Consider the following 16512-nt stretch of genomic DNA (forward strand, 5'->3'; position numbering starts at 1 on the left):
CTGTGGAACTGCATATTCAAGAGAAATGCACAGGTAAAACAAGCCCCAAGCTGTCCGTAGATCCAAATCGTCCTTTATTTTGCGCGCCTTATTTTGATTAGTGCCGCACGGCAAATCGAGTGGTCCTTACGCATACTGCAATAAAGTTTAGTCGACTCTTCCCATATCGTCGCGTCCATTCAGTATAGTGAAACACACAGCGCGAAACTACGACGGGGACTATGCTCACTATGTTGCACCAACATGCCCAAGTGCGTTCCATTCCATTCAGTGCCTTCAGTAAAGAGCAGACTAGAACTCCAGCTGATATGAAAACCCGTTGTGGTATTGCGCATACCGCCAAATTTTTAACACAATGATCGCGATTGCGCATCTGCACTGGTGCTCTCCGATAATCCTACCTGCGGCCGGCGAGCCCGTGAGGCAGCCGCGTGACAGAGCGGGTTCTGTATTGTACTCATCACATAAATGCGCAAATGGCGTTAATAAATCAGAAAAAACAGTGGACCAAGCACACGGCCCTCCCCCCGCCCAGAAGAAACGTAAGAAAGTGGAGAGGAAAATTATTAACAATGATGAAATGCTGCCGGTTAATAAGAAAGTTTCGTGTCCACAACAGTGTTAAAGAATCTAAACACAAGGAAGATAGTTTAAAGATTAGTCGACAGTGAGCTACCCGATCGACGGCTTTCGAAAAATCGAAAAAAATAATCCAGTCAGTTTGCAGGTTTTGATCTATCTTATGATGTAGGTCAGTTCTGAACTCAAATTATTGTGTTTTGCACGATAGAGCCTCCCAAAATCCTTAAGTGCGGCAAGTTGGGCAGGTTGGTAAAGTTGCATTACTTCGACTGGGTAGCGCAAAAACACGGAACAAAAGATAGAGACGTAGACAGCACAAGCGCTAACTTCAAACCACGTTTATTCTGGAACACGCAAGAATATATACACCACTAATCACAACGACCTCAACTATCGGCTCATGATACGACAACTCTTTAGACTAACAAGAAAAAACTATTCGTACTACTGCGCAGAATACCACATGCGTCGGACGGCGAACACACCTAAAAAAACAACAAATGATTCACTCATTTAGAAAAACAAAAATTTCATACACTCTTTTCGATTCCACTCGCGACATCAGGTACTGACGCGATATTAGGACGCTAAACTAAGGAATGATAGTTCCTTATCGTGTAGGTGTACAGACGGCTGGCTTACGCACGAGGTGCCTTGCCTCTGGATGATGCAAGCCTCAATTATCTCACGAGTTAATTGTACCTTGTGACGGAATAAAACGGAGGTTAGTTCAAACTGCGGATCGCAACCACACTGACGGCAATGTAAGGCCAAATTTGACGACGGAGCACATTTTAAGGAGCTGTGGTGCTCGCGCAGACGGATGTTCAGGCAGCGGCCAGTCTGGCCCACGTACGTTTTGCCACATGAAAGGGGGATGTGGTACACAACCCCCTTTACACATGACACAAAGCGAAGGCCATGCTTCATGGTGCACTGTCCTCTTGCTTCTTCTTTTCTTTTCTGCCGATACTGCAGTCTCGGGCAAATCCCTTTTAGCTTATTTGTGGCTGAAAAAACAACATTAACGTTAAACCGTGCCGCCACTCTATTGAAGCGGTGGGACACTCCGTGAATGTAAGGGATCACGGAGAACGGCCTGTTTTTTTCCCTTCTTCCTTCCGGTGCGACCTTTCCATGTGCTCTTACTTCTTTTAGCACACGTTCACTGGTGGCCGCTATTACAGCATCAGGGTAACCGGCCTGCTGCAATTTCTCCGCCTGTTCGTGAACGCTTTGGCTCACCAGGTGCGGGCAGGACTTTGATATCGCGGACCGAATACATGACATCGCAATGCCGTTTTTTACGAGTCTCGAGTGGCCAGACTGATAGCTGAGCAAACCTTTTTTCGATCTCGGTCTATATTGCCAGCATATTTTCTCAGGGCAAAAAACCATGTGAAAGTCAAGATACTGCAACGTATCGTTCTGTGGGCTCTCACATGTGAACGTGAGTCCCTGCCCTTGTTCCCTGAACACCTTCGTAGCATCAACCATTTTTCTGTTGAAATCACGCCTGTCAACAAACACCAAATAGTCGTCAACATAGCGAACTACCTTGTTTGTTAGACCACACAGGTTACTCTCAATGGCCCTATCCACCTTCGCTAAAAAGATCGTACTCAGAATCGGCGCCACGCAAGAGCCAATGCATACGCCAGATCTCTGAGCGAAAGCTTTCCCCTTCCAGGTGATGAACGTCGAATCCAAGTAACACCTAAGCACCTCAAGGAAACCACCAACCGAAACGCCCGAGCGAGTGGTGAACGCGTGTTCGTCATCTTGATCACTTATGCACTCCTTCACACTCTGCAGTAAAGGAGCTTGCGGTAAAGAGTAATATAAATCCTCGATGTCAAGGCTGAAAGCACGTGACGCTCCCGAACAATTATGCCTAAGAAATTCCACGACCATGTCGGAACTGGACACGAGAAAAGGATCATTAACAACAAGGGACTCCAAGTTCTTCTGTAAGTATCGAGATACTACTTGAAGCCAAGTGTTCCTTTCGGAAATGATGGTTCGGAAGGGGATGTCGGGCTTGTGTGTCTTTGCGGAAAAGAAAACCTCTAGAGTCTGGCCCTTTTCTTTCTTTACCGTTTCTGCCAGCTTTCTAGACTCAGCCTCTTGAGCAGTTGCACTGCTTGCTTCTTTACTTTGGCAGGCTTTTCTGACACCTCTTGGAAGTTTTTCTCAATAGCCTCGCTTCCTTTCTCGGAAAACATGCCTTGAGTCAAAATCACGAAGAACCCTTCCTTATCGGACAGCACTGCAGTTAATCCCGAAGAGTACAGGAAATCTACAATTGGAGACATGCTATTTCCTTTCACTCGCCTTGGTCTGTGCTTGAGCAGAACTTCGGTGCACTCTGCCACACACGTAGTCCTGCTGTCCTCTGGCACTCGTTGCGCCACGGTCCTTGACATCGAGACCAGTTGGTTAATCCATGATGGTCCATGATTAATCCATGGTTAATCCATGATGGTTAAAAAAAAAACCAGTTGTTTTGCTCTAAATGATCGTAGATATGGGAGGCGATGATATGCTCCAGCATCTTACATCAGATGGGTGTTAGCGAAATGGGCCTGTAATTTTGAGGTGAATTTCCATTGCCACTTTTAAACACGGGAACGACCTTCGCGATTTCCCAGTCATATGGAAGCTCTCCTGTTGATAATGACTGCCGAAAGATATCACATAGTATTTTACTCGAGGCTGAAATCGTATTTTTAGCGTCTCTGTGTAAATCTCGTCAACGCCTGCTGACGTGGACAGTTGAAGATTATTTATTATAGAGGCAATGCCGTCGACAGTGATGTCAGTGGTTTGAAAACAGAGATAGTCAAGATGAGTTACTTCGGGTACATTTGCATGGTCCTCAGGGGTGTAAACTGATGAAAAGAATGCATTGAAAGCATTAGGACTGTCGTGGTCTGGAATGGGGATGTGGTCGTCGTTCTTCAAGTTGATGTTATCGTGGCGTTCCGGACACACGTGTTTCCAATAATTTTGTGCGTTAGTAGTGAGCAAAGACGGTAGATCGTGGGAAAAAGTCACGGTTTCGCCTCAAGGGCGACGCAATGAAGGCAACAGCAAGAAATTGGAATGTCATAGGAAGAACGGCAAGCAGCTAGAATCTTGCTGCGCGCTGCTTAAGCACGAAGGACGCAGGAAAAGAAAACACAGAACGCGAGTGCGAACTAATAACTGCCACAGCTAGCCACTTGCAGCGCGCTACTCAACCACAAAGAAGGATGCAAGAAAATAACGCACGGGTATACATAGGACGAGCGCAAAATGTCACAGTTGTTACTTCAACTAACCCCTACTTTGGCTCTTCTAGCTAGCCGATCACTCCTTTTCGCAAACGCGGCCGCTGCAGTAAGCAAAGTGATCTTCGTGTGGTCTATAGCTTCAACGCAAACTTTGCTGTGAAAACACATGACGGGCGAAAATCCCCCTGAAGAGATAATCGCGCGAGCACGGTCAACCACGTCCAGTATGGTAAAGAACAAGTCGAAGGCGCACATCCCAACTCCTTCGAAACACTAGACAGATTGAGAATATGGGACCCAAGAAATTTTCGAGCCGCCCGGACGCATGCGCAGAACGCAAGCCACTCTTGGGCTCTTGCGCTCCCGTTGTCCCAAGGCCATACAGTGCATTCCTTTGGGCGGCAAACAAAACCGCAGAGCGCGCGACCTCAAGAGAAGAAAATAAAGAAGGCTCTTGGGAGAGGCACGTGAAGCCACTGCTCACGTTCCCTGTGGGCGTCAATTGTAGTGACTAAGGTAAAACTTCATTTAGCTCTAGTTGGTACATATTCCTGAGGCTAACATTGCAACGCAAACACACTTCTTTGTCCTTACTTCTTATTTTCTTCTTGTGTCCCTGCACCCATCTGAATATAATTTCACGCCTTCACGTATCTAATACACTATCATCCTTGTTACATGGTTTGGTTTAGTGCTATTTTTGTGTACACATGAGCGGTAAGTTTGCCTTGGAAATATCTATGCATTGGCGTACAAAAAAATAAAGCAGTTGTTAGCGCTTGCGTCGTACTTTTCTTTTCTTCGTGGGTGTCTTGAGCGTTTCAGCTGTAGTTTTAACCTCAAAATTATGGTCGCTTTGTAACATATAAACTGTGATTCTGGTTTAGCCATCTCGTTTCTTCCCTCCTGTGGCATAAGTCTCCAAGAGCCACAGCGTTCCCACTTGCTCGCGCCACCATGAGCCACGGGACGCTCTTCTTTTTCCCTGGCCGACTGGCCACGAGTGGCGTGGCGCTACAGCCCCAAAATGAAAAACTAGCCTGGATCGCCAGAGATACGACGAAAAATGCAGCGCGGGAAACGATGACGCATGGCTCGCATCTCGGATAATTTTAATTTCGCCAAGTGTGGAGTTCCGTGCCTTTCACCCAAAGCCGCCCGCGTTTGCATTCTGCCGTCAGTATCCTGGAGAACGAATGAGACGTGGTGTATTTGTCTAAGACAGCGAGCTACGGAGAGAGAGGTCGCAAATTCGAAACCCTGGTCAAGCGCTTGGGAATTTTCTTCGTCTGAATGATTTTTATTTGTTGCTTTTATTTATATGCACATACATATACGTACCCGGGATATGACGGCGATGGCAAAACGCCGCCGAGAGTGTCTATATAATTGCTATCGCAATAAAAATATTTATCCCTGGCAGCGCGTATCACACAGCAACAGCTTTCCAAAAAGTCCCTGTATTTCTTCCACGACGGGAGAGTCTGCGCGCGTTTCGCTGTTTCGTAACTAATCCTCCCATTTCGTTTGTGAAACTGCTTTAATGCCGTACTCTGAAGGGGGTATCGGATAGGTATCTCGATATCATTTTTACACATGACATATCATGGTCTGTGCAAATTGATGATATATGTAACAAAGCACAAAAAAACTAGGATGTCTACGTTGTACACAAATGAAGTTTCCATAGGGTGCTAAGCTGCCTTTCTCTAAATCGTTAATTGTACCTTCCGCTGACTATGCAGCCGTCGTCTGGTGCAGTCATAAGCAGTGCGAGATCAACAGACTCGAAGTAGTTCACAAAGATTTATTGGTCATCGTTAATATCGCGACTTAATGCCCTCTACTGCGTTTCATTCACTGAGTTTAAGTTCGCTTTCTTAAGATCGCCGAATTAAATCGTTAAATTTCTTGCAGCGCATCGCGAGCTCTTCGGTTCAACACTCAATAAAAACTATACTAACTAGGCCCAGGGTTATTAACTACGCGTCATAACTATTTAAACTTGATAGCTTACTATACGCACACTAACATGCTGAAATGGAGCTTTCACTCCTGTGCCACGGAATACGGGAATTCATTATCTGGTTCTATTGGTTCATGCCTATCGCGCAGTTTTGTATCCACAAATCAAGACATGTATCCATAATGCATCCTAGTCTGGCGGCCTTATGCATTAACTACTTGCTTATTTTGTTTTGAACGCTATGATAATTATTAATTTTTCTGCGTACGTTGGCCTTCTGTACATCTACTCCTGCCAGAGCACTGACTGCGCTGTGTAAAATCAAGTAAATAAATAAATAAATAAATAAATAAATAAATAAATAAATAAATAAATAAATTCGTTGAAGGAGTGCTGTTAACTGCTTGCAGCAAAATCTGCAGTTGGACGGCCCTAGTGTTTTCTACTCATTTTCCTTCAGCATCAACAGAAACTACCCGTCATCGACCTTTCTGAACATCTCTATTAGTGTAATTAATTATCAATTTATTTATTTCTTGCTTCTCCGCCGTTTTGAAAATGTACTCTGAGCTGGCTGCCCGAGCATATGTCAGCAATACTGTCGCTCTCTAGGTGACTACGCCATGAACTCTGTTGCTATATTTGTACCTTTTCCAGACTATGTGCGAGAAGATTAGAAGTCGTGCATTCTACTATGACTTGCACCCGAAGAAGCTGGTTCCGAACCATCACAGGTACACTCTACTCATGTGTTCAACCTCAGATAAGATATATTATTACTTAAAAGAAAGATGGCTAAATTTTTCTGTGGCAAAGCGATGTTAAGGCGAGTGAACGCAACTGGTTTCTGCACGGCATAGCTAAACTATAGCAGTACGTCCGGAAGGAATGAGAATAAACAAAATCTCAAAGTATTTTGAGTGACGCAGGGAAAGACGAGAGCAAGACGTTTAAATTTTTATGCGCAACGCATTTTGATTGTTTTAAAAAAAATATTGGTTAAAACGCTTTTCATGCAGCCGCGATTGCAAACTTGCGCATTCAATGAAATAGATCGATCGTCAACGCTGAAGGAAGGTTAAGTAGAAAAAACGATACGTCAAACACTAATAGCAAAGGCAACCGCTACACCGCCTTGGTGAAAATTTTTGATACGACTGTACAACGGATGTATTTGAAGTGTAAACAGTGTTGCTAACCATACTACTGACGAAGATGAAATTATTAAGCATTAGTGTTACTAAGAAGCAGAGTATTTGCTATGATCTTGCTTCATTGCATAGCTGATTTCTTTCAAGAATGAAGTCTTTAGTGTTCTTTTTTTATTTTCGAAAGCCTTTGGTGTTCTTAGGAGCCTGCAAAAGCAAACTATTCACCAAGCTATTTGGCTGCAGCAGTTTAAATGAACATACTTTCTCTTCCTAATATACATACCAAACGGTGTTCGCAGCCACAAAAAGAAATTGTACCTAACTGTATCCGCACATTTTTTTGTAACTCGATGCTACGGATATCGCAAACGCTACTTAGCAAACAACTGTAACTACATTGTCACGTCGTCGTGACGTTGACGAATGCAACAGTGCCCGAACCTGTGCCCGGCAAACTAAAGGGCCAAAGTACAGCGGCGTCCACGACTGCGTAGAATCGCGAGCAGCCGGCCTTGCTTTGCTGGGCGACACCTTGGGGCAATTGCGGGCTCTGACGTGGTGTGCCTAGAAGCATGCGCGGCATTATAGACACTCAGATTTGCTTTGCGCGAGTGACAACGTTGAACAGTGCGCTTGTTTAACCGAAAGCGCAAGTTCTCTCAGGGCGCTTTCGGCATCTCGATTCCAAAAGTTGAGCTGCGACTGATAACACGTGCCTTGATAACACGTTGCGACTTAGTCAGGCGGGTGTTATCTGTCGCGGCTGTACAAGCAATTCAAGCTATACACTGATAGCAGCGAGCACAGCGTCGGTCGTCCAGTAATCTGATCTGTGGTTAGGGCGTCGGCATTTATACATGCTGCATCGCAGATTTGAGGCTTATCACTGGTGCCGCGCTAACTCTAGAATAAACTCAAGTGTTCGCGTTTTCACGCTCAAGCCTATCGCAAGATTCTGAAATAATCTATGACCTTCGCAGATATTCGGGCGCGGCTTGTGCAAGACAGTGAACGGACCAGTTACGTAAAAATAGCACAAGAAGCGCCCGTGCTGTCGCCCCCCTCTGAAAACGTCGAAGCACCTTGTATGGTCCTAAGTATCGCCGAAGCAGTTTTTCACTGAGTCCACGTATCGCGTATCGGCGTCCATACCAAAGCATGGTCGGTGGGCTGGTATTTCATGAAGCGTCGTCGAAGGTTGTAACAGCGGCTGTCGGTTTTCTGCAGATTCTTGTTGCGTAGGCGGGCGAGTTGTAGGGCTTCTTCTGTGCGCTGATGGTACACAGTGACGTCAAGGTTTTCTTCGTCGGTGACGTTCCGTAGCATGGCGTTGAGCGTCGTTGTCGGGTTCCTTCCATAGACCAACCAGTATGGCGTCATCTGCGTCGTTTCTTGCACGGCCGAGTTGTATTCGAAGGTCACGTACGGAAGAATCGCATCCCACGTCTTGTGTTCGACGTCGACGGAGATGGCCAGCATGTCAGCGATGGTGTTATTTAGACGCTCGGTGAGGCCATTGGTCTGTGGGTGGTAGCCCCTGGTTCGGCGGTGGCTTGTTTGGCTGTGTCTCAAGACTGCCTGGGTTAGGTCAGCAGTAAAGGCCGCAGCTCTGTCGGTGATGGGAACCTCTTGAGCGCCATGACGAAATGACGATGTTCTCAACGAAAAACTTACCTACGTCAGCGGCACTGCCTTTAGGCAGCCCTTGTTTCGGCGTAGCGGGCGAGATAGCCGGCAGCTCTACGACGATCCATTTTTTTCCGCAAGTCAAGGATGGGAACGGCTCCAGTATCCAGTAGGTCCATCGAAATTTGCTGGAACAGTCGGCGATGTGGTTCGATCGGCTGAACAAAGCCTGCTGGTCTTGTCGGCGGTTTCTTGCGTCGCTGATAATCTTGGCCTGTCCTTCCGTAGCGAGCGACGTCGGTGGCAAGGCGCGGCCAGTGGTACTTTTCATGTATTCTTGCGAGCGTGCGGGAATGACCGATGTGTCCGGCCGTCCGGTTGGCGTGTAGGGCCTGGAGGACTTGGCTTGAAGTGGCCAGACGTTCTTCTTTATGAAAACACCGTTTCGCAAGAAAAACGATGCTCGTTTGAATGCCTTCGGAACCATGGTGGTCCTGCCCTCAAGGTATTTCACTAGGCCCCCGAGTTCCAGGTCGGCTCTCCGTCGTTCAGCGAAGACTTCGGCTCCTATGGTTCCCAAGAAGCAGTCATCATCCTGGTCGTCCTGCGGCGGTGGGTCGACGGGGGTGGAGACAAGCAGTCGGCATCAGAGTGATTTCGTCCTCACTTGTAACGACGGTAATATCGAATTCTTGAAGTCTGAAACTTCATCTTGCGAGACGACCTGAAAGGTCCATCAAGTTAGCTAGCCAACATAAAGCGTGGTGGTCGCTCACAACTTTGAAGGGTCTGTCGTAAAAGTAGGGGCAAAACTTTGGACGTAGCCCAGATGATGGCAACGTGTTCCTTTTCTGTTGTCGAATAGTTGGATTCTGCCTCGGATAGTGACCGGATAGCATAAATAATAACGTCAGTTCGGAGCAACCACGGTTAGTGAGATAACTGCGGTTAGGCTTTCCGTCTAACTGGATGTAACTGCGGTTTAAGGGAACTAAGGTTTGCCGTAACGGAGGTTAGCGTGCCCGTGTAACAAGGGTATAAGATTGCAATCTCGACGAGCTGTTTCAGCGGTGTCGCTTTGGACTGTTCCGAGCTGCTGCCTCAAGGGCTCAGTTTGCTGGCAATTGGTTTCCACGTTCGTTAGGCACTTACTGAGTTCAGACAGGGTGGTATTGGTCGCTAGTAGCTGACATTTTAGATCTTGTACTTCCGAGAGAAATTTAGATTGCCCGGAAGATAGTTTCTTCAGTTCAGCCAGCACCGCTGCTGAGTCAGGTCTAGGATTTTGTTCAATATCACCCGAGAGCAGCAGCAGGATACGCACAACAGCAATACGTTCATCAACCAACAAAAAAAAGCACCGGGGGCTCTGCAGCTGTACCAAGAGGTAGTTACTCGTTCTTTTAGCGAATAAGTTGTGGGATGAACTAACCTGCATGGCGAATAGCAACGGGTTAGTGGACACTCTAGCGGCTCAGCCACCGAGCCGAGGAAGCGAGCGGCGCAGATCCGGTGGTTTTATAGCTGCCGTGATGACGGCTATCGAGGCTGATGGTGCCTGCCAGGCTGGACCGAGGACCAGGGGCGGCGGTGCCGATACAGCCTGCCCAGTCGAAGCGTTGATAATTGTTGCTTCAAGATGCGTTGCGATAGCCGCAGGACTATCGCTTGTGTGATGCCATGAAATAGACGGAATGGGCATGTGCGTTGGAGCGATGCCGTCCGGGCCACGAAGCATCAGGATAATAGTCTCGGTGAATACATGCATGGCGAATAGCAACGGGTTAGTAGACACTCTAGCGGCACAGCCACCGAGCTCACCTTCCTTCCTCGCGGACGATGTCGGCGGTCGAAGCCACTTGAGGCTGCGCCAAAGGTGGCAGCTTGCACAGCTCCACCCACACGATCGTCTGATGGTTTCCCGTAGGTCTTCGGTGCCTAGCGAGTGTGCTTCGGCGTAGCATGTAGCGGTTCTATTGCTTCGTCCGTATCTCGAAAGATTTTTCAAATGTTGTAGCGTAAGTTCGTACCAATCCTACAAAAAGTTCTGGTTTCACTCACCACACACACACACACACACACACATATATATATATATATATATATATGATATATATATATATACATATAAATATCCATATATCTATATATATATATATATATATATATATATATATATATATATATATATATATATATATATATATATATATATATATATTGTTTTATATACAACAGTTATGGTCGCACATCTGTTAGTGCACTGCTAGCGAGAGCTAATCTTCCACCAATAACTGAAAGAAACCGAATTTCTCATCTCAAATTTTTATATCAGCTAATCGACAAGCATTATAAGATAGACACTAGCAAATTATTGTCTTTCTCCTCTGGGTATCCGACAGAGCATCGACATAGTTTCTCTATTACGCCCTTTCAAACACGTAATAATTTTTTCACGCATTCATTTTTCCCGAGAACAGGCAGGGAATGGAACAACCTAACTAATGACGCTGCCTTACAGCCATCACTTGAAATGTTTGCCTCGTATCTAAGTGCATAATATATATGTGTTTGCATATATGCAAGTATATATATATATATATATATATATATATATATATATATATATATATATATATATATATATATATAATATATATATATATATATATATTGCCACGAGTAAAGGTCGCCTAGCACTGTTCTTACCAGGCTTGTATGTGCCGCTGTCGAAAAGATGATGAGGACGAGCTCGTGGAAAAAGACGATGAGGTCGTTGTGCCAGTGATCGGACCAGCCTGACGTTCTGCTGTACTGCTAGTTACAGGTTCCCGTTCCAGCATCACGTGACATTACTGGTGGAGGCGCTGGGTAGCAGTCTATGCACTGCGACCACCAGGAAGATCCCGACACCAACAGCGACGCCTTGGAAGAACCAGCTGACCTTCGGCGTAGTCGGCGGCAATTAGGCCTACCACCCCAATTCGGCCCTCTTCCAGAACGCTCTAGAAACATGGCAAGCGCGACAACGGCAAGCCAGACGGAACAGACCACGGTCCCGTCTGCCCCATGGCCTTTCAACGCCCTGCGAACCCCAAACCCTTCCATGGGGACGCATACGAAGACGTTGAAGACTGGCTGGACCAATACGATCGAGTCGCCGTCGCCAACGAATGGGACGAGCATCGGAAGCTCCGGTATGTTTACTTCTATCTGGAGGATTCGGCGCGCATTTGGTTTGAGAACCATGAAGCTGCTTTGACAACCTGGCTGGAGTTTTGTACTCAGCTGCGGAACACGTATGGAAGTCCCGACCGGAAAGAGCAAGCAGAACGTCTCCTCAATTCCAGGAATCAAAGACCAAACGAAAGCGTTGCCATGTTCGTTGAGGAGATGTCTCGGCTGTTCCGGCGAGCTGATCCCGCAATGGCAGAAGACAAGAAGGTACGCTTCCTGATGCGGGGCGTAAAAGAGCAGCTGTTTGCAGGACTTGTGCGCAACCCACCAGCTACTGTGGCGGAATTCATCCGTGAAGCCACAACGATGGAGCGAATGCTAAGACAGCGGTCTTCTCAGTATGAGCGGCCGAACAACCTTTCATGTCTGTCATCGGCTTTGGCAACACCGGACGTCGCGACCATCAGGGACCTCGCGGAGCTAGTGCGCAGCATCGTACGCGAGGAGCTGCAAAAGTTTCGCACTGTGTCTCACCAGCCCCAAGTGGCTGCTCTAACGGACGTAGTCCGCGAAGAGGTACGGCAGCTGGTACAACCGTTGGTGGCGCCTCCAGCCGAAGCTCCTCTCCTAACGTACGCGGAAGCTTTGCGCACTCCTGCGCCGGCTGTCAGCTATTCCCCCCGACCTTCGACCTTGCAGACGCCGCAGTACTTCTCGGGCCCCCCGCATGACCAGAACCCGCGACTTAATGTGCGGAAATCTAGTGTGTGGCGCGCCCCCGACAATCGGCCCCTTTGCTACCATTGTGGTGAGCCAGGACACATGTACCGTGAGTGTTCGTACCGACACAAGGGCCTCCCTGGCTTTCGGCCAGATGCCCTTTGTGTGGGGCCCTGAGCAAACACGCGCCTTCGCCGAACTTCAGCAGCGCCTTCAGACTCAGCGCTTACTCGGACACTTCGATGAAGATGCCGACATTGAACTGCACACAGATGCCAGTAACATCGGCCTTGGTGCAGTCCTCGTCCAGTGGCAAGACGGCGTTGAACGTGCTATTGCTTATGCTAGCAGGACTTTATCATCAGCGGAGGCGAATTACTCAACCACGGAAAAGGAATGTCTGGCTGTTGTCTGGGCAATAGCAAAGTTCCGACCGTACCTGTATGGCCGCCCGTTCAGAGTTGTTACAGATCACCATGCCCTCTGCTGGCTGGCCAATCTCAAAGACCCTTCAGGACGACTGGCCAGGTGGAGCTTACGCCTTCAAGAATTCGACTTGACAATCGTTTACAAGTCTGGACGGAAGCACACTGACGCGGATTGCCTTTCACGCGCTCCCCTTACAACAACGTCAAGTGATGACGACATCGACGGTCGTTTTCTTTGCGCTATCAGTGCATCTGACTTGGCTCAACAGCAGAAGAACGATTCCGAGCTTCGACAACTTATCGAATATCTCGAAGGCCGCAGTCCGCAGCCTCCACTAGCATTCGCGCGCTCGCAATCGTCGTTTTGTGTTCGCAGCAATATCCTTTATAAAAAGAACTTCAACCCTTACGCGACTCAACACCTGCTCGTCGTTCCATCAGCGCTACGAGCGGACGTCTTATCTGCCTGTCACGATGAGCCTTCGTCCGGCCACTTGGGATTCACGCGTACCTTGGCTCGGATCCGCCAACACTACTACTGGCCTAAGCTCTCGCAGGACGTGAAGCATTATGTAAAAACGTGTCGCGAATGTCAGCGCCGTAAAGCGCCACCTCTGCGCCCAGCCGGTTTTCTTAGGCCTGTTGCTCCTCCAACAAAACCGTTCCATCAAATTGGCATGGACCTGCTCGGACCTTTCCCCAAGTCTCACGAGGGAAACCGCTGGATTGTAGTCGCCACTGATTACATGACGCGATACTGCGAAACGAAAGCATTACAACGAGGCACTGCCAGTGAGATTGCTCACTTCTTCATGAAGAACATCGTTCTCCGCCATGGAGCACCCGCAGTAGTAATAACCGATCGTGGAACAGCTTTCACCGCACAGATGATGCAAGACGTCGTGCAGCTTAGTGGCACAACTCATCGGAAAACTACCGCATACCACCCACAAAGCAACGGCCTTACAGAGAGACTCAACAAAACGATCGCGGACATGCTATCCATGTACGTTGACCGAGACCACAAAAACTGGGATGATATCCTGCCCTACATCACGTTCGCTTATAACACCGCCGTTCAAGAAACTACTGGGTTCACACCGTTCCGGTTGCTTCACGGCAGGGAGGCCACAACAATGCTCGATGCCATGCTTCTACCCGACAGGTACGACATTAGTGTCGATACGAACGAATTCATCCGACTCGCGGACGCCGCTCGCAAGCTTGCATTCGAGCGGATCAATAACCAGCAACGCATCGACTGCCAGCGGTACAATGCTCGTCATCGCGAGGTTATTTACCAACCGGGTGATCAAGTATGGCTGTGGATCCCCATTCGCCAACGGGGCCGGTCGGAAAAGTTATTGCACCGCTATTTTGGTCCCTATAGAGTTTTCCGTCGCCTCAGCGAAGTGAACTACGAAGTTGTTCTTGAAGAGACAGCTCATCGATCCCGTCGTTCCAAGCAGACAGACATCGTCCACGTTTCAAGGATGAAACCATTTTACCAACGTTGACTATTCGTCAGACTCTCTTGTGTAATCTTGTGAGCACTTCGTCACCGTTACGTCGTGTGTCCTGGTGATTGTGTGTGTGTGTTTTTTTTCTGTTTCTCGTAATCTTGATGTGGCATCGGGACGATGCTCTCCAAAAGGGGGCGTCATGCCACGAGTACAGATCGCCTAGCACTGTTCTTAGCAGGCTTGTATGTGCCGCTGTCGAAAAGATGATGAGGACGAGCTCGTGGAAAAAGACGATGAGGTCGTTGTGCCAGTGATCGGACCAGCCTGACGTTCTGCTGTACTGCTAGTTACAGGTTCCCGTTCCAGCATCACGTGACAATATATATATATATATATATATATATATTTGGAATTGTGTGTATTTAACACCCGTGTTTTTCCAATATTTACGTATGTGACTGTTTCTGGTATACTTGTTATCCTGTACATTTTGAACTGTATTTTGTCGCCATGGTTGATTATGTATTCGTGAATATTGTATTTCAGTTTTTTACTTTTTTGTAATTCCGAAAATTACTTTGCTTCCGTATTTTTATTTTTGTTCTTGTTTACCTAGGAATACCTATGAATGTACATCCCACCCTGGTATAATCCCTCATGTGTGATTGAAGTATCTACAAATAAATAAATAAATAAATAAATGAGGAAACGAAGTTTTTTCTCGTCAGATATTGCAGCGTTGGCAAAGCGCAAAAGTCGCGTCACCTCTTTGGTCAAGGTTGTGACGTGTTTATTCGGTAGCTGCACCCGTGTCCCCGACAAAGCAGCGGCTTTTAGATGCGAAGTATCTTAAGGCAGAGCTCAATCCGGTGGTGGTGGTGGTGGTGGTGTGCGGCGTGACCACCCTTACTGCGCATGCGCATACCCTCTCCACATACCTTTTCCTCACTCACCCTCTCCCCTTCCCCTCTCCACTTTCCCTCCCCTCTCCCCTCCCCCTCTCCCATACCCATCTGCCCTTCCCCGCTCCACTTTCCCTCTCCTCTCCCCCTTTCCACTCTTCCTCTGAAACGCGGGCTAGACATGCCGAAATTCTCTCCTGCGCAACGCCGCGATGAGCTCGAGCGCATGCGCGTCCCCTCCGCTTCTCTCTCCTCTCCCACGCTGCCCCCCTCTCGCCCACCTGTCGACCGCGTTCCCCGCTCGCCCTGTGAGAATTAACGGCCAGGCTAGATGGAAGATACGGCGCGCGTAGCGTCCCTCTTCGCGTTCCACGACGCGAGGTCGGTAGCATGCCCAACGAACGCCAACGGAACGCGATCGTGCAAGTGCTCTGGCTTCGCATCGCTTCATGGTCCTCTTTAGCGGGAGATGGTGTAATTTTTTTTCTTGCGGACGATGCTCGTGAATGTATGAAGGAACAGTAGCGTACCAACTCGTTCTCGAGTGGGAGGGGCGGGCGCTGACGTCGCTCACTCTGTTCGCCGTATATATATATATATATATATATATATATATATATATATATATATATATATATATATATATATATATATATATATATATATATATATATATATACCGCGGGTCCGGCCTTCATCAGGCCGGACCCGCGGCTGAAACGTCAATAAATCGCTTCGTACGCGCGTCTGTTTCACTGCGTATATTTACCCGGACCTCGAATCATCTTTTCTCGACATATATATATATATATATATATATATATATATATATATATATATATATATATAATTGAAAGGGGGGCACGACAGGTCCGGGTATTTTCTATATTGAATGAACTTGCAGGTAGCACGTTTTGAAAAGGAAACACGCCTTTACTAACGTTTCGGCCGTGGCACGGCCTTCGTCAGAGTAAGTAGTTCTGTTACAATGCAGCCGCTTTTATGGGAACATGTGTTGAACTATCGGCACAGCATCCAGGACAATCGAAAAAATATTATTGATAAACACTTGGTAATCTGTCAAAAAAAAAAAAAATATATATATATATATATATATATATATTACGTCGACCGAAACGTCGACGTAATAAATGAAGTTTTCTTGGAGTGCCACCTCTCATACTTATACGGCAACCAAAGGCAACCACTCCTTCAACTATAT

General features: G+C 47.3%; 1 protein-coding gene across 1 annotated transcript in view; it reads left to right on the forward strand.

Annotated features, from left to right (window-relative positions):
• LOC125758933 (neprilysin-21-like) overlaps positions 1-16512 on the forward strand; it is a 204912-nt gene that overhangs the window by 59672 nt on the left and 128728 nt on the right. The window contains exon 3 of the mRNA XM_049416721.1: positions 6481-6557. Coding sequence (XP_049272678.1) covers positions 6481-6557 — 77 coding nt within the window. The remainder of the gene's footprint in view (positions 1-6480; positions 6558-16512) is intronic.

This window comes from Rhipicephalus sanguineus, chromosome 6 (genome assembly GCF_013339695.2).
Source record: "Rhipicephalus sanguineus isolate Rsan-2018 chromosome 6, BIME_Rsan_1.4, whole genome shotgun sequence".
Lineage (NCBI taxonomy): Eukaryota > Metazoa > Arthropoda > Arachnida > Ixodida > Ixodidae > Rhipicephalus > Rhipicephalus sanguineus.